Source organism: Crotalus tigris, unplaced genomic scaffold, assembly GCF_016545835.1.
Source record: "Crotalus tigris isolate CLP2741 ecotype Arizona unplaced genomic scaffold, ASM1654583v1 scf7180000017969.2108049, whole genome shotgun sequence".
In the NCBI taxonomy this organism is placed as follows: Eukaryota; Metazoa; Chordata; class Lepidosauria; order Squamata; family Viperidae; genus Crotalus; species Crotalus tigris.
The window spans coordinates 985,340-1,009,295 of record NW_024096751.1 but is presented as its reverse complement, the minus strand read 5'-3'; the positions used below and the strand labels follow the sequence as shown (position 1 = coordinate 1,009,295).

The following is a 23,956-nucleotide window of genomic DNA, read 5'->3' as shown; positions in this document are numbered from 1 at the left end:
ACATGATCATGATTTACATCCTCCATGGCCACTTCCAATGAGCAAAGCCAATGCAGAAGCTGGCAGGAAGTTGCAAGTTGTAGCCATGTGACATTGTACTTACAACCATGGCTAGAATTGACATAAGATGATGTGATCACATAACATTTTACTTAGTGCTCTCTGAGCTTGGTTATTTGCTTACTCAGAAACCAACCTGAATCTGAATTTTTTCCCACTCAACTTCATATATCTCTGGGCCCAACTTTTCTTCTAGTTGCTGAAATACTTCGTGACTTGCAGCTACAGTGGAATCTATCTCACAGAAGAATTCGTCAATACAGGTATCGTAGGAATTCAGTAATCGCTGGCAGATCTCAGTAAGCTGGAAGATGAGAAAAACATTTTTGTTATTAATGAGTTAAGAATGGAGGGGGGGGGAGGTCCATGTAGCATTTTATCAAAATAAATCTCTTTTGTAGGATGTTAATAAAAATTGTGGCTCAACTGAAGAACAAATCTAATAAGAACCCTATTTCTTTTTGATAGTCACTAGAATGGCGGGAAAGAAAATTATTTTTTGCATCTGCTGTTAGAGATTGTAAAGCAAGACGCTGGAAAACAGTATGACGATTGGTTTCATTTTCTGCATCAAACCTAGGGGAACAATAGTACAATGAAACAATAATCCTTTTCAAGGTTCTAATAGTAATAGTAATAAAGTTGGAAGGGACCTTGGAGGTCATCGAGTCCAACCCCCTGCTCAGGCAGGAAACCCTACATCATTTTGGACAGATGGCCGTCCAGTCTCTTCTTAAAAACTTCCAGTATTAACAGCTTAACAAGTGGAGATCTGCAACAGATTATAATTCATGCTTTTTTATTCTAAAATATCACTTTTATCTGTCGGGTAGTGAAGGACACATTCGGGGCACTTGATGCAGGCAGCTTCAATAATCATTTCTCCACCATATTCTTTTCCCCCAAGTATCTTCAGGCCTATTGAACTGGCTCACTATTTCTTTGGCGTACAGGTAGTCCTCGACTTATGACCACAATTGAGTCATAAGTTGCTAAGTGAGGTATTTATTGAGTTTTGCCCCATTTTACGACCTTTCTTGCCACGGTTGTTAAGTGAATCAGTACAGCTGTTAAGTTAGTAATATGTCTGTTAAGCGAATCTGGCTTCCCTAATGTCTTTGTTTATCAGGTTACAAAAGGTGATCACATGATCCCGGGACATTGCAACCATCAGAAATAGAGTCAGTTGTCAAGCATCCAAATTTTGATCATGTGACCACGAGGCTACTGCAATGGCCGTGTGAAAAATGGTCATAAGTCACTTTTTTCAGTGCCATTGGAAATGAATGTTGTAAGCTGAAGACGATCTGTATTTTGGTTCCCATTCTACATTTTGAATTTTGAGAGTGGACACAGAAATCAAGCTACATCATTTGCTTGACTATTTTACTGGAACTCACTAAAACCTGTACTGATTTCAGTGGCTCCATTCTGAGAATAAAATCAGATATAATAGGCTTTTCTTCATTTGTGTAATCCTCTCTCTTTCATTTCTGGTTATTCCATCCCACATTTCTTCCTCAGCTCTTTGTCAATTTCCCCCTGCAGGCTTGGTCACATGAAGGCAGAAGTTTTGTGAGGGTGTTTCAAAATGCACTTTCTAATTCTAAGCATATTTTCAATATCTGGAAATATTGTGGTTTTCATGAGTCTCCTATATATTTTCTGTGTGCTAGATTAGCACAGAAGTACTGTATTGGGATTAAAATAAATAAGTTGTGTTGGATTCCTAAATATCTCGCATGAACAAAGATAATACTGATCATACACGGTGCCCATCTATTCAGTTGGCTGATTCCTACTTTTTGTCCTGCAGGGTTGAATCCTTGGAATTACATGGATGTGAGACTGAAATCTGCAGCATGAAAAGAATGCCAACTCCATTTTTTTTGATCCATCAAATTATTCAAAATTATTACTAAGTATCTCAAAAATAAGATAATTTTTAATTTCCTGGTTTAAGATAAACCGTTTCACTTAAATGGTATAGCTCAGGGGTCCCCAACCCCTGGTCCGTGGACCAGTACCGGGCCACAGCATGCCAGCAACCAGTCCGCACAAACAAGCAAAGCCCCATCCGTGAGATGCAGGCAGCACACAAAACCACACACTCTCCAGTCCATGGAAAAACCTCTATCCACAGAACCGGTCCCTGGTGCCCAAAAGGTTGGGGACCTCTGGTATAGATTACATGTAAACAGCACAGCATGTACTATGCAGCTCTACAGATTCCATAAATACTAAGTGCAGCTATGGGCGTTCTCCCAGAAAAGAATGTGCAGCATGTTACATAATTTAAATCTAGAGATTAAACAATTTAAAAAGTCATAAAGTTGAATCTGTAAGAGCTCAGCACAACTTTAACAGGACTTTCTTTAATGAGGACTCTTTATCAAATTAATTACATTATCTCTTTAAGATAAGTTGCTAGTACTATCTCTCATGGGAAGAATTGCAGTGATCAAAATGAATATTCTACCCAAGTTTCTTTTTTTGTTTCAAATGTTACCCGATTTTGAAGAACGAGACTAATCTAAGTGAATGGCAGAAGGGTGTTAATAAATTTATTTGGGCAGGGAAAAAGCCAAGGGTTAAGTTTAAAATTATGCAAGACTTCCGTGAGAGAGGTGGACTCAAGGTACCAAATTTGAAATTATATTATGATGCGGTGGCTTTAACACTAATCAGTGACTGGGCAAATTTGACAAATCTTGAGATACTCCATCTAGAGGGATGGGACTTACTTTATGGGTGGCATGCCTATTTAATATTTAATAAAAAAAGTGGATTGGGCTTTTAAATCTCACATTATAAGAACTTCTTTACTTAGGATTTGGAGAAAATATTATAAAAGTGATTTTAAAGTACCATTATGGGCTATACCCTGGCATGCGATAGAAGGAATAAAAAGAGGTGTTAAAACGGATATGGTGTCTTATAGACAGCTACTCAGATGGGATGGACAAAATTGGCAATTAAAATCACGGGAGGAGTTAGCACAAGAAAATATTATTTATTCTTGGTTTCAATATAGGCAACTAGCAGATAGATCGAAGGTGGATTGTAAGGTGGGCTTTCTTAGAGAAGATGAAAATCTTATTAAGCAAGTGAAGGATCAAAGACAAGCCCATATTAAGAGAATTTATGGGGTGCTAGTTGAATTGGACTCAGAAACGGAATTAATTAAAGATTGTATGATTAGATGGGCCCAAAACTTTGGTGAATCAGTCCCACTGGACACATGGGAAACTATTTGGGTAAGAAATGTCAAATTTACACAGGCACAGAATTTAAGGGAGAATTTTTATAAAATGTTTTATAGATGGCACCTTGACCCACAAAAAATGTCTTTCATGTACCCGGACTTACAGCCTAAATGTTGGAGATGTGGTTGCTTGGATGCCACCTATTACCACATTTGGTGGTCGTGCAGAGAGATAAAAGCATTTTGGATTAAGATATGGTGGAATATTCAGAGAATTTTTAGAAGGAGGGTAAAATTTACTCCGCAGTTATTTTTGTTGGGTATAGTTACTGATTGTGATACAAAGGAGGTTATATTGATGTTAAATTTGATTACAGCCGCAAGGCTGTTAGTAGGACAATATTGGAAGAAGGAATCCTTGCCTACACTGCAGGAATGGTTTTTTAAAGTGTCCTATTTGGCGGAAATGGCAAAGATTTCGGCTTTTTTAAAGGAACAAACGCAAGAGAAATTTCTTTCTGTTTGGGATAAATGGATAGAATTTATACAATTTAAATTGGATATAAAAAAATATCATATTGCTTTTTCATAATTCTTATTTTTATATACATATACATATATTTCAGTCTTATTTTTTTTTCTTTTTTATATATAATTTTTTTAAATTCCTTTTTAATTAAGCCTATATTCTGCTCTGGGAAGCTCAGGGGGCGGAAGGGGGGGTGTTTTGGGGGGGGATGGGGAAGGGGATGTTATGTTTAGTTTTTTGTATATGTTGTTTTCTGTTTTTGTATTGTTATATTTTTTTCTGTTTTTTTGTAAAAACTTATAAAAATTTTCAAAAAAAAAAAAAGTTGCTAGAATTGCAGCCATGTGGTTTGGTTTATTTTCATATGGATAAATTAAAAGTATTGATGACTAGGTCCACAAGTTTAGTTTGGTACACAAAACTGCCATATTTATGGATGTTGATCAGTTTTTATATTTATATATGGATTACATAAAATGAAGGTTGAAGTGTGTGGGTTTTCAGATTTAACGGGTTGCCAAGAAAAGTCATTCTTGGGGATGCATGCATTAATCCACTTCTCCCATATAACTTTTTTAAAAAGAAAAATACAAAAAATAGATTTTACATTGAACGTTTGCTGCAGTCCCAGTTATTCTACTATTTTTTATTTTCCCAAGATTTCTTATGAGGGATGTTAAAGATGGAATCCAGCATGCAAAGTATTTCACTGCAACTGACCTTCCTTAATCAGGGAACAAATGTATGCATGCACACATACATACAAATACTCACTCACAGACAATGCACGCTGTAGTAGTTTTTCTATTTGATATTGTGGAGTCCTTGGTACTCTGAGAGGTCGGTTGCTTATGCAGATACTTTTATGACCAATCTAGGTAACATCAGTGTGCCCCATTCAATCCTGACCTGTATGCATTCTCTTTTACTGTAAACACAGGATTGTTCAGCTTCAGCTATAAATTTTAAGCCACAACCCAAATTAACCATATCATGGTTTAATGCAGTGATGGCGAAACATTTAGAGACCAAGTGCCCAAACTGCAACCCAAAACCCACTTATTTATTGCCGGGTGGGTGTGGCCCACTGAGTGGGCATGGCTGTGGTGGTCATGGCAGACTGGGTGGGTGTGGCCAAGGTGGGTGTGGTCCTCGATGTTGCTCATGGGGAGGAACGCCTGTGGGGGCCGGGCAGGGTTGGGGGAGATCCAGGGGGACTCTGGCAAGTGGGGTGGTGGGTAGGAGGCTCATCCTGCGGGGTGAGGCAAGGCAGGGTGGGGGTGCCATTATCTCAGGGCAAGGCAAGGCAGGGGCCGGGGCAGCTTCTGCCTAACACCATCAGCCCCCGCACACAGAGGCCAGCGAGCGCATGGGGGCCAACAATCTCCATCAGCAACCACAGCCTGCCGGCACCTCTACCAGTGCATTCTGGGGCTCTGCAGCCCACCACCAGCAGTTCAGAGAAGTGCCCACAGAGAAAGCTCCGAGTGCCGCCTCTGGCACACATGCCATAGGTTCACCACTACTGGTTTAGTGCATTGTGAGAATTGGATCATGATGATGCCAATATCACCCCAATAAAGCCTTGATTGGTTTTGATGTGCGTAGTACATTTTGCAGGCACTCAAAAAAGGAATGCAGCTTCAATGCTCTGCCGTGCCCAATGTTTCGAAACCATTAATTGTTTCTGTACTGAATATTTTCTTAGCATCCCTTTCAAATATCTGCACATTGTGTATTTATCAACAACGAGCAGTACAATGATCTCAATCTCCTCTTGTGACTAACTTGTTTGACTCAAAAAGGTCTCAACTAATTGTTGTGATGGGTATGTTTTTTTGATTTGGTCGTAAGCTCTTCATGGAAGCTGGGATATAAATGGAAGATACTTATTCTGATCTAGGACTATCACAAAAATTCATTTAATTTGGAGCTTGCATACCAACCTTGGCTGGGGTCCTGCACTTCATTCCCCCCCCCCCCCAAGTTTTGCAATCTCACATAGTTTGTGATAAATTCTTTGGGAAAGTTTTGGTTTCTATTGGAACTATTTGATATTAATATCTGACTTACTTGGATGGCATAGACTATACAATTTACCCTCTTCCAAAGCTATTTCTTTGTCAGGGAAACACCCCAGAGTAAATCTTTCATGATTTTTATTATTGTTTATCATTTCCATGCGCTACTGAATTATGTGTGTTCTGATCTACTGATATTGTATCTTGCAGCAGCCGTACAATGTCTTATGTTTAAAGTAGAGCAACTGGCACAGCAACATTCTTGTTTCTTTTTTATTTTTCAGGTAAGATAAAGAAACGGGGGACATTTGCAGAAAGCAAGGCTAGAGTAATCCTTAATTTTTTTCTCTTCTGACTTGTGTTTTTTTTTTTTTTGCTTAAATTCTAGACATGGATGTATGTTGTATAGTTATGATTAAGTACAAAATGCTTTTTGTTTTAAAACTTGTACATTTAAGACTCACATGCACATAGTTTTCTATCTGAAACGTCCTTCCCATGCCAGTGTGAAGGAGAGGCAACAGACATTAAAACCATTTATTTTTTCTTCAGAAAAACCAAAACAAAACCCATTTAACAAGTATAAAGAGCACTTGCAATTTTAAAAAGGAGATTTTTTTTTTACTTTCCATGAAAATAGCTGTTCCGAAATGATTCCCTATCCAAATCAAGTGCTTTCCTTTGTCACCCCTGTGCTTTTCAACATAAACCATATGACAGTGGAGGCATTCTAAACATTTTTAGCTGTATGTAAAGCACCATCAGTCACAGGTTTTAGGTGACGCCCAAGAACATGATTAAATAAAGATGCACACAAAAGCATCAAAATGAACTTTGTCTGCCAAGGGGAGCTGTTTTAAAGCAATCCATCTTGATGTCAGCAAATTGCTTACTAATGTGTTGACTTAAAAGTAAAATGAAAAGCCTGGAATTTACAGCGTATCAATGAATCAGTTGATAAGCTTTTACTAGTTTAATATCCTCTTAGCTTGCTGCCTGGAGCCACATCAAGTTAGCAACAGAATGTTTGCCATCTCTATGTGATAAAGGAAGTCAAATGGCTAAACAAACTCCTAGGCCATTATGTTGTTTGGTGAGATTTAAATTAAAAACTCTGGGTAAGGGTCACATGGTGAGGAAAGAGTGAGCAGTACCATTTTATAAATAATATACCTTGTTTCAAGCAACAATAGTTGCCTTTTTAGCTGCACTGAAGATAATGGAATGCATTGGAAAAGATTTAATTGTAGCAATAAATTTTTTGGCTCAATTAGATGACATATACAAGCACTGTTTATAGCTAACAATCAAAGAGGTTCGTTATCTAACCCAGGGAAATTCAGCAGCATTTCATTCTCTGTGGATGTTAGTGTTAAAAATTAGCATGGATTGCTTAGAATAACTTTTCCTATTTCCTTTGATCTAAATTAGCAAGGCTTCTAATTGATTTATGTAATAAAGCAATTAAGTGATTCAAATGATCACTCACAGGATCTAACTTAGGAATTTATCACTCCCAAAACCTGACCCTTGCTACGTATGTTCTTATCAATGAATACTTTTTTTAAACTTGGCAACTGAGTACTTTGTGTTGTTCTTTGAGAAGTAAATTTATATTTCAGAAACCTTGGAGGTCTGCCTACAATCTATGGACCAATGCATGTTTACTCAAAACTGAATCCCTATTAAATCAATGGGTTTTGCTCACAAGAGCGGTTTGCAGCTCAGAGGCTTTTAGAAAATAGCAATTAGACTGTAACAATTAGAAATAAGATTTATCTAGAAAAAAACCTGTTAGTGATTTCCTATTTTAGCAGGCGATGGGGGCTGAGACTTGGAAGTGGCGTATTTTTAGAAGCAGTCCCATTCTTTTGGAATAGCTTCCCAATGGGTATCCAAAGGGCTCCTATTATGACAGCCGTATGGAAACAGAGCAAAACAGAACCTTTCCAGAAGATGTGGATATTTGGGTCATGATACAATCTTGGTTGGGTTATCAATGAGTTTTGGAATTCAGAATAGAGCTGGAAGGGACCTCGGAGGTCATCTAGTCCAACCCCCTGCTCAGGCCGGAAATCATATACCATTTCAGACACATGATTGTCTAGTCTCTTCTTAAAAACCTCCAGGGATGGAGCACCCACGATTTCTGGAGGCAAGCTGTTCCACTGGTTAATTGTCCTCACTGTTAGGAACTTTCTCTTTAATTCCAGGTTGCTTCTCTCTTTGATCAGTTTCCAATCATTGTTTCTTGTCCTGCCCTCTGGTGCTTTGGAGAATAACGTAACCCTCCCTTCTTTGTGGGAGCCCCTCAAATACTGGAATACTGCTATCATGTCACCCTTATTATATTCTACATTTATTCACTAGCTTACCTATCTTTTAACCGGGTGCACTAATTGTATATTGTTTATTGGGTATTTTATCTTAGAAACTGATGAAACTGCAGTGGTCTACCAAAGTGACAAATAAATAAGGCAAAATTAGAGACTGGGGTCTACTAACGTGCAAACAACAATATCTCAGCCAGCTAGATTTAGGCTTGACTATTTTGAGGACAAATGAAGAAATTGGTTCAAAAAATGGAAGGGAGTCACATTATTAACAGAGATGGTCTCTGAGACGGAGAAAGTGTTTTTTCTGCAGACATGGAGGTAATAATAAACCTTATACATCTAACAAGCTGGAAGAAAAGCACACTTTGGCCTTTAAGCTTCCTTCTCAAATGTTTCCTTTTAAAGACTCCTATTCAGTTCAGATTCTCTTCTCATGTGCATTTTTGCATTTTTTAGATGTTACTCTTACTCCAGGAGCTCAAGGGGGCTCCCATTGCATTTCCCCTTCATTTACAACAGCCTTGCACAGGAGATTGGGCTGGGCAGTGTGTGACTGCCACACATCTTCCAGTGAGTTTCCACTGCAGAAGATGGATTTGAACCTGGATCTTTTTGGTCAGGGGTAGGCAACCTTGGCTCTTTTATGACTCGTGGACTTCAACTCCCAGAATTCCTGAGCCAGCCATGCTGGCTCAGGAATTCTCGGAGTTGAAGTCCACGTGTCATAAAAGAGCCAAGGTTGCCTACCTCTGTCCTTGGTTGTAATGCAACACTTTAATTGCTCTACCTCACTGGCTCTGATGCACATGTGGAAGCGTATGGCGCTCAGTATGCGGAAGAAAATGAATTATAGGTAGTCCTTGACTTATAACCACAACTGAGGCCAGAAGTTCCATTGTTAAGCAAGATGATTGCTAAAAGAGCAATCTGGATGTTATTATTTGCCATGGTTGCTAAGCAAATACTGCAGTTGTTAAGTGAATCACACGGTTGTTAAATGACTTTGGCTTCCCCCATTGACTCTGCTTATCAGAAGCTGGCTAGTGATCACATGACCCCTGGGACACTGCAACTGTCATAAGTACATGCCAGTTGCCAAAGGCACAAATTTTGATCCTGTGAGCATGACTAGTGATCATCCATGCAAGGACCGGTTGTAAATCACTTTGAACAGTGATAACTTTGAACAGTCAATAAATGAATGGTTATAAGTTGATAACATACTTTCCTTGGTATTTTTAAGGCTCCAAAAGCTTACGAGTCTAAGCATGGGGCTGCAGGAAGAACAACCTTTCTTGTGGAGAAACATTCAACCACGCTGTTCATGGGATCAGTATTTTGGGGTAGCCCACCGCCAAACTGAAACATGCATCTTAGATGTCTGGGTCCAGTTGTGAACAAAGTCAGGGCATTTTGTTCTGAATGCAGATTTGATCAGCACTGAATTGTTTTGATTTTTAGCATTGTAATATATTCTGAAATGTGAAAATTTCCTACCTTTTCTTCGAAGAATTTTTTTCTTAATCTCGCATCCTTGGGGGGTACTGTTTTCCTCAGATTTTTATACCACTTTCTAACAATATGTCCCCTCCAAAAAGCTTGAATTCTGTGGCATTAAAAAAAAAGAGAGTCTTTTACAAATCTGAATACTGAAACTAGAATGCAAACAGTTTTAAAACTAAAAGATAGTTTGCTTCCAGTTTTGGACAAGTATGAATGAAAGAAAAAGCTTGATCTCTTTCAGCAGAATTTGCCTCAAAGAACAAGTTTTCAGTAAATTTGCTCTTGCACAGTTGGTGCCGTATAATTTGGCCACTATCTAGCTGAATACAGGTAGTTCTCAACTTATCATAATTGAACTCCAAACTTCAATTGCTAAGCAAGACAGTTGAATTTTGCCTCATTTTATGATCTTTCTTGCCACATTTGTTACGTGAATCACTGTAATTATTAAGCTAGTTACATGGCTATTAAGTGAATCTGGTTTTTCCACTGACTTTGCATGTAGTAGAGGGTTGTAAAAGAATATCATATGACTCTGGGACACTGCAACCATCCTAAATACATGCCAGTTGCCAAGCATCTGAATTTTGATCATATGACCATGAGAATCTGCAATGGTCATAAGTTACTTTTCCTAAATGTGGAAAACGGTCAGAAGTCCCTTTTTTCAGTGTCATAAATATGAATGGTAACTAAATGAATCATTGTAAGTTGAGGACTACCTGACTGGAAACATAGCAGGTTCTCTTGTACATAGAATAGATGCTCCAATGCTGATGTATATGTTTTATTTTATTTCAATAATTCTTTACACTAATTAAACAAATCTACAGATCAATATTTCCTAGATACGTGAAATCCTACTAGTGTATCACTTGTCCTAGCCCAGTGATGGCGAACCTTTTAGATACTGAGTGCCCCAACTGCAACCCAAAACCCACTTATGCATCGTTGGGTGCTGAGTGGGTGTGGCCCATTGGGTGGGCGTGGCTGCGGTGATAACGGCAGACTGGGTGGGACTAAAAAGTTCAATCAATCAATTCCAACTTTGCAAGATCTTTTTTTTCCCCCGTGAGAAGTTGAAATTGACTGATTGAACCTTTTTTTTTTTGTACACGGCGGCGGAGGCCTAAAGCGAAAAGGTTTTATAAAACCCAGCTGAAGACCTAGGATTGGGGCGATGATGCGTGTGCCCACAGAGAGGGCTCTGAGTGCCATCTCTGACATTCATGCCTTAGGTTCGCCACCACTGCCCTAGCCCAAATTACATTAAAAAATAAAGTTTTTATGGGTCACTAGTTTGAAAGTGGGTTCAGGACTCAGTTCAATTTTTTTGTTTAAAATAATGTTAGACTTGAAGTTGCATGGAACAATCAAATAATAGGGAGCTTAGAAAAAAATGAGGAAGAGGAAGAGGGAGGAGGAGGAGGAGAAAGAAGAGTCAACCTATTTTCCAAAACACCTGAAGGCAGAACAAGAAGCAATGGACAGAAGTTTATCAAGAAGAGGAGCAACTTAGAACTAAGGAGAAATTTCCTGACAGGGAGAACAATTAATCAGTGGAATGACTTGCCTCCAGAAGCTGTGAATACTCCAACCCTGGAGGTTTTAAAGATGAGATTGGACAACTATTTGTCTAAAATGGTCTAGGGCAGACATGTCAAAGCCACGACGTCATGTGACATGGTGCGACGCATCAGAGTTATTTCCCCATTGCCGGCAATGGGGTGGGCGCGGTTTCCTGATGACACATCTGGCCCGTGGGCCAGCAGTTTGACAACCCTGGTCTAGGGTCTCTTGCCTGAATAGGGTTGGACTAGAAGACCTCTAAGGCCCCTTCCAACACTGTTATTCTGTTATTTTGTTAAATAACAGGAGTGTTGACTTGGCAGAAGGAGGCTTTGCATTTCTTCATCTCATCAGAAAAAATGGCTGAAACAATTATATGAGATCCTCCAAGCTGCAGTGGAGGGAAAGCAGTGAATTTTAAACATCGTATTTTATTTTTTTAAAAAGATACATTCAAAATGTATGCAGAGTGATATAGTAATGTGCTGCTTATTTTGTGTTATCACATGACCAGGAGCCGTTAAGCACTGCTAATAGAACAAAGCTTCATAATCCACATACAACTTGTTAATATAGGGGAAAGAAATATAATTTCCAGCAATTAAATAGTTTAAATCCTGGGAAAGTTATTTCTTCCCTTATTCGCCTTACCCCTATTAAATCAAAGGCATGAACCACATGGTTTGGAGTATATCTAACAAAGTATTATATATAATGAGGCCAAAATATTATCTTAATCTCCACTTCAAACTAAACACTTGCGTGAATGTATTACATTATGATATTCACATTATCTTATGTGCTGAAGAGGTTTTATTTTTAAGCTTTAAAACCTAGCACTCACTTACATTGCTCCATCACTACACAGTACTTTGTGTGCATGTAAATATTTCAACAAATCCTTCTTGGGGAATGAGCTTTGTTATTTGCCAGTCACTCTTACCTCGTAGCACATTTTATTTTAAAAATGTGGGCTCCATCATGAATTACTCTTGTTTGATACTGGGTCTTTCTACACATTGGACAGCTCTTTTTAGCTGCGAATTTTTCGAAAGCTTTCAGGCATGCCTGGAAAAAAATGATTAGTTCTAGCTGTAAACTTGTTTGAATTTAGTTTGCCCCTCTCCAAGATTTATGAATATTAATGCAAAGTTATATGTCCAGAGTTTTTAGATTCAGGAAAGACAACATCATCATGGAAGGCATCTTAAAGGTCATCTATCCACACTCAGTGCACAAAGTGTTTCTCGTGGATGACCATCCAGCCACTATTTGAAGAACTCTAGTGAAGAAAAAAAATCAGCATTTCCACATGGCAACCTGTTCCACTAGCTGACTCTATTTGTGTTTGTGTGTGCGTATGTGTGTGTATAGGAATGAACTTCACAAATAAGCAATGTTGTAGCAAAACTGTTCTAAGGCTTCATTTCTATGCTAAAAGGAAGACAGGTTTAACATTCTTGTTTATCTTCACATGCATAGATGCACAACAAGTTGGTTTAACACCAACAATTCTGAAGCTATATGCAGATACGATTATTTATTTTAGAAAATGTATACTGCCACCTATCTTACATATTAAACTCTAGACAGATAATAAAAATTAATAAAAATAATATAATAAAGCATCTAAAAAGAAAAAGAAAAACCTCTTAAAATAATCATAACAGAATAATCAAGGCACTTTATAAGCTCATCTGTATAAATCATGCCAAATGGGGCTCAGCTAGCAGCTTTCCAGAAAGTCAAAAGAATTGGGAGCATCCAGATCTCACATGGGGTGGCTGTTCCATAGGGCAGGTGACTCACATATCCTTTAATAGAGTATCCTTGAAATATACCGGTTGGATCTGGTGGGTGAGCAGAAGTCCATGGAGACAGGTGATCCTGCAATTAATCTGGTTGTGTGCCATAAAAGGCTTTAAAGCAGTGGTTCTCAACCTTTCTAATTCCGTGGCCCCATAATACATTTCCCCATGTTGTGGTGACCCCGAAGTGGGTGTGGCCACCAATAAGAGGGAGTAGGACAGCTAGGGAAAAGGGAAAAAAATGGCGGACAGCGTGGTTTGGCGACCCCCATGAAATGGTCGTTCGACCCCAAATGGGGTCCCGACCCACAGGTTGAGAACCACTGCTTTAAAGGGATAATCAACATGTCAAATTGTATCCAAAAGCAATGTAATTTGGTCAGACCTGGTGCATCCTAACTGCATACCACTGTATCCTGAAGCAGTTGAAATATTTTTCAAGGGCAGCCCCATGTTAAAGCACACTGTAGAAATCCAGTTGGGAAGTGACTGAGAAGGACCTCCTCCAGGAATGGACGCAAGATGAATTTGAGCAAAAGGTCCTCCTAGCCATAGTTGCCACCAGCTCTTCAAGCAAGAGCAATGAATTCAAGAGAACTCCCAAATTGTGCACCAAGTCAGCTTGGGGAAATTGTTGAGGGTAACGATAAAAAATCTTTAGATCCAAGGAAGCCCAAATCGCAAGCTAGTCTATCTTGCTAGAGCTGAGTTACAGCTGGTTCTTCCCATCCAGTCCCTTACTACCTCCATGCACTTAGTAAGTACCTTGATATCATTACTTATCCATGCACAGGTGGAGTTGTATGACAATATACTGATATTTTACCCTGGGCCACTGGATATCCTTATCTAGTGGTTTCATGCAGAGGTTAAATGGGGGGGGGGGGGAAGGAAGAGAAAGGGAGAGATGGAGAGAGAGAAAGAGAGAAGTATCTTGAGACATCTCACACAGGAGCTAAAAACTTCTCCATACCAGCATTGACACAAACCAGCCCTAGAGGAAGAAAAAATACTACTGAGTAGGTCCCACTACTCGTCCCATAAGCTGATCCAGAAGGATATCATGACTGATGGTATCAAAAGATGCTAAGAGATCCAGGAGGGTAAAAAAAGCTATCTCCCCTGCATGCTAGGATCCAAAGATCACACACATGTACAATCAGTGCCATCTTGATATTATAAACTGGCCTGAAACCTGATTGAAAAAGATTAAAATAATCCATATTCTTCAGAGCCCTTTGAAACTATTGACCATATTTTCAACAACATTCCCCGAAAGTGAAAGGTTAGAGATTGAACAAAGGTTATTCAACACTGCTGAATCCAAGGATGACAAAGGGGTGGACCTGTGTCTGTTTCAAGGCAGTTGTAACCACCACCTCCTACAAAAGAGGCATGTACCACCTCATGGTCCCAACCACATGCTACCTTGCAGAGGACTTGATCAACCAGGGAACATTTGGATCCAGACTACAGGTGACAAAGCTCGCTAATCTAAAGATCTCATCACTTACTCTGTAAGTGAAGCTCTTTCCAGATAACCAGACAGCATAGTGGCTTAGTCATTTCTGTAAGAGCTGCCCAGCTACAGCAACTCAGAGCAGATCTAAGTAACTTTAGTATAATAGATGCCTATGTCAGATTAACTCTCTGATCCCAGCACTGACTGGCTGAAACAACTAATAGCTCTTGGTATCATTAAATGCATGGAGTGTATAAAGCCACTGTTAACTTTGCAAGCCACTTATTCTGATTCACTATAAAATTACAGTACTAGGTCTAGATACAAAAGCTTAGTGGCCATCACTGTAATTGAACCTTTTGGGTGCATATTTACATTAAGTGATTATTTCTACTTTTGTCCTTCCATATGCATGTGAAAGAATGCACCGCACCCAACAAACTGCCAAACATCTCTAGCGCTTCTGGGCCTATCAACACTACCAGCTGCAACACTGCCAAAGAGTTGATTGAGATATCAGGTATTCTTTGTGACCTGCGATTATTTTTAATTTAGCTATTGAACCATTTTTCTCTATGAGTTGTGTAGGCTTGTTCCACATGCAACCATACTGTGTAAGATAAAATATATTGTCTTAAAACAATATCCTAAAATTACATTTTGAATTACCATACACAATTAAAAACAATAGATTTATTCTTAACACGTAAAATTTCATATTATAATTAATTATATGATGTACAACTTAGAAGACTGACAGGATATATATTTGCCATTAATTGATAAAGAGATATGGTTTACTTACTCTGTGAAATACATGAGAACAAGAGAGCAACACCTGTTCAGAAATAATAAAATCATTTTGAGATTTCAATTTATCCAAGAATCCCCTCTATTCTTACCAACAGCACAATAATTAAATAGTAGCCTTCATTGCAGAAAGAACATATTAGTGTTAATTATATTATATACATTTTATTACATTTTAGACTTAAGAACTGCATTCCCACCCCCCCAATGATTGTTAAAATGCTTTGGGAAAAGACACAAGTTGGCATCCTAAAAGCCAAGGGCATAAGGTGAACCATGAGTTTCTGAATACTAGGTATACATAAGACCAGCTTCTTCCAAGAACAGATGGACCTTGAAGTCCTTGTCTCTAACAGCTATACAAAATAATCTTTAAAAAGTGGAAAGAATGCTGCTGATTATTTGCTTTTTGAAGAAGAGATTATATCATATTCATGATCAAGGAAAGTCCAGTGTTCTCTGAACATTAGCAACTCACATAAAAAAAACCACCCTCTCCATATGATTAAAAACAAGTTAATTTACCAATGAAGGAGAATATTTGTAGCTCAGGGTTGAAATGATGGGTCCTTGGTGCTCTCTGAGCTTGCTTGGTTTCTTGCAGACATTTTATTACCCTAACTAAGTACTTTGGCCACCTAATGAGAAGGAAGAACTCACTGGAGAAGAGCCTAATGCTGGGAAACATTGAGGGCAATAGAAGAAGGGGACGACAGAGAATGAGATGGCTGGATGGAGTCACTGAAGCAGTAGGCGTGAGCTTAAATGGACTCCAGAAGATGGTAGAGGACAGGAAGGCCTGGAGGAACGTTGTCCGTGGGGTCGCACACGACTTCGCAACTAACACCAACAAAGGTAACATCATCAGTGCACTGATGATGTTACTTAGGGTATTGAAACATCTGCAAGAAAACAAGCAAGCTGAGAGTACCAAGCCCCCCCCCATGAGTTAATTTATTTCATTTTTTCCCCATTGGTAATTTTTTGTATGTGTTTCACGAGTTTCCAGGACTATAAGATGCTTTGGATTCAATCTGGAATTTTGCAGCTTTGGTAAGGAAACTAGAAACTGACTGGAAACAGCAGCAGCTTTTTTAATGTCTTGCAGACAAATGCTACATAGATGACCTTATGTATCTGAAAGGCATCTCTTCAAAGTTGAAATTACGGTGTTCCCAGTTCTATCAGATATACAGGTAGTCCTCAACTTACAATCCGAATTGAGTGTACAATTATGGTTGTAAGTCATGATGGCTGTTCAGTGAGTCAAGACATGACTGCAATTGATATTACCTTTATTGCAGCAGCTGAGTGGTGTGGTTTTTAAACAAACACCATGGTTGTAAAGCAAACATTGTATCATTGAGGAAACCGACTGTTTGCTATGAAGTTTCACCAGAAACCAAAAGTAATACCAATTCTATTAAAAATGTTATAAATTGTGGCCACGAGTGCAGAAGATACTAAGATATAGTGAAATGATTGGAGGAGAGTTTTTGGACATCTTCAAACTGGTTGTTAAGCAGCCAGTTGTAAGTTGAGGACTATCGCTATTCCATAATATTAAAGGAGGCAGATAAAATACCTGTGGCTGAAGTGCAAATTCTTCTTTGCATATAGCACAAGGTTGAACAGAATCTCCTTGTTTTATGGATCGTTGCTTGACATATCCCCACTCCTCTAGAGTTAGTGGCATGGCAGGAAGCTCCACCAATCCAAATTTCTGAGCTGCAAGTAAAGTCCAGCAAATGAAATAGACTCACAATTTGTTTCATTATAGGATCTTCTGTGTGGCAGTGCATATTTAATATTTCTACTATAAGCATTTTTATGGCCAGTAATGTTATTTGGGGATAAAATTGAATTAGCTCATATTTAATTATAAATCTAAATGTAGTAAATTCAATGAAAGTAACTGAATAACAATAATTTCATAAATTACAGCTTACATTTTATGGGGTGGTTTATTTTGGAAAGAATGAAACCTAATGGGAGAATTCTTAGGGGCAACAGAAATGCACAACTTTTCTTGTAAATAAATCATCAAGAATCACTGCTGACAGAAAAAGAACTAGCCATAACTAGAATGTGTACAAATGCACAGAAATATCCATATTTCATACATGCATAGTATCTTAATGTAACATTTTATTTCATCAGATATGAAATCCCCTGCATATCTGCTTAGGAAGACATAGTATAAAATGGATATTCCCATGTATGAATGTACAATATGCTATACAGAATTGGAACTAAATTTGCCTAAGTCTTCCTTGTTCAAGTAAGTAGATGTGCCATATGACAGAGGAATTTGACAGGTATGTCACATTTTTCTCGGGCAATCAAGACTTCTGGATTCCACACTGGGGTTTCTATCTGAAAGAATGTTTGCAAGACTGGGTGATAATGAGCAAAACCCAAAACAAACAAACAAACCTCAACTAAAATTAAACAGGTCATCTTAATATCTTATTCTCTAGATTTCAAACCTGTTTTGTTACTTAATTTTTTTTATTTCCCTATTTCGGCACAGAAACTACTTCATAATATAGTATTTTTTTTAAAAAGACAAATACTAATTTGGTCATTTTAATTTCCCCAGAAACCAAGAGTTTATCTATTTGAATAGATGTTACTTAAAGAAATCACTCAATGAACAAGTAAACTGATTATAAAAATAGTTAAACAAAGCATTATTTAAGCACATTCATAAATCTTCCTTATTCTGATAGTTCTTAAATGTTCTGCAGTGATAGTATTCCAACAGGGCAAAACTGGGAAATCTGTGAATATTTGAATATTGTTGAACTATAAGTCCCACCAACTCCAGGCTGTTCTCTTCAATGTGTATCAAATGTTCCAGTTTGTAGATGTAGGCGGATAGTTGAATCATCTAATTAACCTACTAATGTATATTAGCACACATATACAAAAATATATCTTCTATATCTGTCTGAATATTTATATGACTGCAGAGCTGGGCTTTCAAACTGAATGACCTTGAAACAGAAACACACTACTTTTTTTAAAAAAAGAATGGATGGGAGGCAAAACAGGAGGCAGAAGGTGTTTATTTATTTATTAAATTTATATGCCATCCAGCTCACTATCAAGCAACCTTGAGAGGCTTACAATGTTAAAAAACAATATAAAACAATTAAATCATTAAAACATTAAGTATTAAAAGTAAAACTTTAAAATTAACAAAAAAAACTGGTTAAAAATATGTAAATAGGTAGAAATGGAATTCTAATTTTTTAACGAATTCTAGAGTAGGATGCCCTCACCAGGAGCCCAAGCCATATGGCAGAGCCAGGTCTTCAGGGCCCTATGGAAGGCCAAGAGGGTGGGGGTGGATGTCATCTCAAGGGGCATGAAGTTCCAAAGGGCTGGGGCCACGGCAGAAAAGGCTCGTCTCTTGGACCCTGCCAGCCAAAATTCCTTGGTGGACACAACGTGCCTCTTCCGCTGGAGTGAGTGGCAAGCCAATCACATTGGTATGAGATGGTAGCCTAGACCAGGGCTAGGCCACCTTGGCTCTTTTATGACTCGTGGACTTCAACTCCCAGAATGGCTGGCTCAGGAATTCTGGGAATTGAGGTCCATGAGTCATAAAAGAGCCAAGGTTGCCTACCCCTGGCCTAGACCATGCCACAAAGTGTTGCCTAACTCAATCCATTTCTTTTTGTGTTTGTGTGCCTTCAAGTCAGTCTTGATGCCTGGTAACTACATGAACAAGTTCCTGTAGATTTCTTGGAATGTGTTGCATAAGTGATTTGCCCTTGCCTTCTTCCAAGGCTCAGAGAGGGCTACTGGCCCAAGATCACCCAGATAGCTTTCTTGCTTAAGGAAGGACTTTGCTACGGTACACCATCTTCTAGTTTCTATCCTGTGTCTCAACCATTACATCAAACTACCCCAAGAGATCTCTACTAGTAATTTAAAAGGAGGAAAACTCTTGTAAACAAAGATGTAAAAAGTGTAACAGTAGCACTTCTAGTAGTTCTTCCTAGTTATTAGTCAGACCATGTAATGTTATTATCTCATGACAGTGTAATATGTTGCCGCTGCACCTCCTCTTTCCCCAGGCAGGAAGCTTATGCATCCATCTCTTTTATTATAATAAAGTAAGTCTCTTGTTTCTTGATTTGAAGTTGGATGTTTAGCTACAGGCATTATTCATGGATTTGCCCCCAAACCATTACAAAAACACAAGTTGTAAATTTTTGAGCAAAGAGTAGTTAAAGGTGAAGGGTTGTTTTTAATAAAAACAAACTATGCCCAACCTAGTAAATGAATTTTTCTTTTTTTTTGTAAAAACAACAGTTGCCCAAGTACGTATCCCAATTATAGTAGAAGGCAACTCTAGATGGTGCTAATGTAGTTTCACTGGGTGGTAGGCTTGCTTCTTTCTGTATGAAGACTTTCCTTCCTAATGGCAAAAATATTTGTTTTGGCACTAAAGTCTTTTGCTACTGATCACAGTGAAAATAAATTTAACATACATATCAGGTGGTGTCAGGGTGAAGAAAAAATTCATTCTTTAAGTAATTCTCCTTAACTTGGTGGCATTACCTTTTATTTAAGACAGATTCATTAGATTTTGATATTTTATGGGGTTATTTAATGCAATATATTCCTGTTCTTTTTTCACATTTCTCTTTATGTAAGCAAAGAGAGAATGTAATATCAACGACAAAGTCATCAGCAATATTTGTAATGTTAATGATGTTAATGTTATTTTTTTTTTTAAATCCCTTAAAAGTTAGTGATTCTTCACCCAGTTCACACGTGTTTGTCACCCAAAATAAATTATACTGAGTTCCTTTTATATAATGCTCAGGATCCAAAATGTATAGCCAAAGAAAAAAAATACAGTAATTGCTTTTTTCCCCCTTCCTGCTTGTAACTTTCCAAGAAATATCTATCTGCTGCAAACCTAAGCTGAAAAAGAAAGTAAAGAAAAATGCTTGTAAGGACAAGGGAAGATTCTTCAAACAGCTGTTCTTTTATTGTGGTGCTATTGTGCCATATGGAAAAAAGTATCTATTTATTATAATATAACTAATTATTTAGTTATTTATTAAATTTACATGCAGCAAAATCCTTCCATACCTAAGAGGCATTAAACATTTATTAAAATCAAATACGAACAGACTGGAAAATTAAGATTTTACCTAAAGTCAGAGGCTGAGGACATGGATCAAGGACATATTCTTTCTCTGGATCTTCATTTTGCGGGTTATTTTGGTTGTTTGGCTGTTTGTTTGTTTTTTTTAATCCAGTATCTATAACTGCTCTGATTTTCTCCTTGTTCACAGGCCTGTATTTATTTTTTTTATTCCATGTCTTTGACTTTAAAGGATCTGCTAATGAAAGATTTTGCAGCTGAAGATCATGTAAAATATGATCTTGTAATGCCACAGCAGTAAGTGCTACAGACTCTGGTTTGTAGGAACTCCCCTAAAATAAAGTTTCATAATTATTTTTATAAATTACTGTTATATATGAATGATATGTATAACACATTAAACAACAAAAGAAATTCAGCCTTTAGCCAATGATTTTTTTTAGCCTGACAGAACCTTTATGCCCATACAACTCCCATGTTTGAAGTCTTACTAATATACAATTACCACAATATGAAACATAAGATTGATATTTGACACATCCCACTTTAACTTATATAAAGGCAAAAAGAAATCTTTGATTTATCATTTATATTAAATAAAATAGCAGCAATTTTAAACTTTTAATTACTGAAGCCATAATTATTGTGTGCAATAAACTCATTATGAACTATAAAAGTTTGACATGCCTAAACATATTTTGTTTCAGTGTAATTAAAAATAAAACCTAAGGCTACTTCTCTCTTCCAAAACAACTGCACATTAAAACAATTATAGGAGTAGATAGTATTTTATATGCATTAAATTGGCCTATTTATAAAGCTTTTATTTTCAAAGCTCTTTCTCAGCATGTGTTTTACAAGTATAAGATCTGTGCACCTTGAAATATTTCTTTTGCATCATGGAATAGAGGGAGTAATAATTTCTTTATCTTCAATATACAAAGAGGTCCTGCACGCACTCCAAATTAGTACAATCCTAAAAACAAGCAAACAAAAAACATTGAATAAAACATTGAATACTATAAACAGCATGGTAATTAAAATATACGGTTGGTGTTTGCAGATAGTCCTTGACTAATGGCCACAATTGAGTCCAAAATTTCTATTGCTAAGCAAGGCAGTTGTTAAGTGAGTTTTATCCAATTTTAAGAGGTTTTTTTTGCCATAGTTGTTAAGTGAATCATGTGGCCATTAAGTGAATTGGCTTGCCCCATTGACGTTGCATGTTGGAAGCTGGCTGAGATCACAAATGGTGATGACATGACCCTGTGATAATACAAGTGTTATAAATATATGTCAATTGCCAAGTGCTCAAATTTTGATCACGTGACCCTGGGGATGCTGCAATAGTCCTAAATGTGAAAAATGGCCATAAGTCAGTTTTTTCAGTGCTGTTGTAACCTTGAACAGTCACCAAATAAGTGACTGCAAGTTGAGGACTACCTATAGCTTATACTTTGATGTATGTTTTTAGCACTCTTGTTACTATAATGTAAAAGTTCTTGGGAGAGAGGCCCAATTCTGAGTTTATACTTGCTATTGATTTGGACAAAAACGGTATGAGGAAATGGGCTTTTCTTTATTAGAGATACTATGGTTTGTCACATAGTCAGCCAGATGTTTAAACTGGATTTGACATTTTTGTCTGCCTATGGAGTCCTTCCCAAGGATCTGGGATAAGGGGATGGGGATATCTTAATGGTGTTAGAGGTATTGTCTCATTTATTATTATTTGTTAAAATTATTTGCCACCTATCTTGCTGCAGGACTACTCAAGGGGGCTTACCACAATAAAAAGAAAGAAATTAAAAGGGTATGAACAGAACAGAAATAAAATAAACAATGAAAAAGAACACAATGAGAATATATCAATACAATAACCAAAAAAATGGAGAAGTGCAGAGAGCAACGGGGGAGGTGGGATCAATCCAGCAGCCATCTCCAGAATGGAACTCCCCCCATCTGCTCCCCTGCCCAACTAGCAAAGCTAGGTCTTCAGGTCTTGCAGAAGGGACAATCTTACTTTAGAACAGCGGCCCCCAAACTTTGGGGCATGAGGAAGCGGTTCCATGGAGGGAGGTTTTTCCACAGACCAGAGGGGGCATAGTTTCACATGCTGCCTGCATCGCACAGATGGGGCTTCGCTTGTTTGCATGGCCCGGTTGCAACCTAGTGCCAGGCCATGGACCAGGGGTTGGGGGACCCCTGCTTTAGAGGGTAAGAGGTTCTAAAGGGCAGGCGCTGCGGCAGAAAAAGTTTTTCTTCTGGAAATCGGACTTTTTTGACCACAGGATCCAAAGTAGGCCCTTTCTGCTGGGACAAGTAGAACTAAAAGACTCTTATACTAAAACAAACTCTCTGTAGCCATATGACATACGAGTAAATATTTTAATGTTACTTCTATTAACATTTATTTATCTGGATGAATTTGCTATTTATTTTTTATTGCAATTTAAAACTTAGTTTAATAAGGGATACCTGAGTATCCTTTTGGACTAGAAAATTAAAAAAAAGGTAGAGTTCAAACAATTTTTACTATTAACCTGCAATAAAATATCCATTAAGGCATTTGTATATTTCTTTCTTTTCTGCCTCTGGAATCACATCTTTTAGAGAAGAGGACTCTCTTGTAAAAATCAAATATCTCATGGCTTTGAAAGCAGAGGTGAAGACACCTTGACTTCTCAGCATTGGCCATTTCACTGAAGTGCTAGGAACACAGTTCAGTAGCATCTATAGAGCCACATTTTTCCCAATTCTGTCTCAGAGTACAGAAGCTCTCTGCAGGTTACTTTTATTTGTACTTTTTAAAACAATACTGGTACAAGAATGGGCCTCTTCTAAGAACAAAATGCTGTCTATTTAAAATTAATATTTCTACTTGTCTAGTTTCTTTGCCATCATTGTCCACTGAAGCAAAGCTTAAAACACATACAATGCAAAGGAAATATCCTTTGTCTCTATTATCTTCTATCATCACTTAGCACCCCAAGGTCATTGGGGCAATTTACTGTAAAATATTATTCACACATAGCAACAACAACCATCAAAGTTATGGCCTTTTAAGAGTAAGTACTTTTCCTATCCTGTAATCTGGCACATTTAGTATTATAGTACTGTAATTGTTTTAAAATATTGTATGGCATATCAAAAATATCTTACACTGACTCAATTTTTAAAGTACATTAAACAGGATCAGTAGAAAATGAAATTTTGGTACAGTAAATTAGTGTGAAATAAGATTTGATTGTGACCTGGATTCAGGTATTTCACTGAGTTATTCATTGTTCACACAGCATTTACAGGGCTGGGATATATTGCATTTTCCTAGAAAAGAGAATTGAAGGACATGACATTGGCTTCTGCTACTAGTCTGATCAAGGACTGATCATGGATCATCTACTTTTCTTTGTTGCAAAAGAACGAACAATCTACTGTACCTTCTATCCAGTACCATAGAAAGAAGCTATGGCTTCTTCTCCATCTTAATTTCTCTTTGTTTTGTATATTTCCATTGTGTGG

General features: G+C 37.7%; 1 protein-coding gene across 1 annotated transcript in view; it reads right to left on the bottom strand.

Annotated features, from left to right (window-relative positions):
- The window catches only part of RNF32 (ring finger protein 32), a 27,028-nt gene extending 3,072 nt beyond the window's left edge, over positions 1-23,956 (bottom strand). The window contains 9 exon segments of the mRNA XM_039345671.1: positions 197-364; positions 9,649-9,757; positions 12,167-12,291; positions 15,299-15,331; positions 16,889-17,031; positions 20,481-20,766; positions 21,312-21,340; positions 21,343-21,410; positions 23,875-23,956. Of these exon segments, the coding sequence (XP_039201605.1) occupies positions 197-364; positions 9,649-9,757; positions 12,167-12,291; positions 15,299-15,331; positions 16,889-17,031; positions 20,481-20,766; positions 21,312-21,340; positions 21,343-21,410; positions 23,875-23,891 (978 nt within the window). The 5' untranslated portion in view covers positions 23,892-23,956.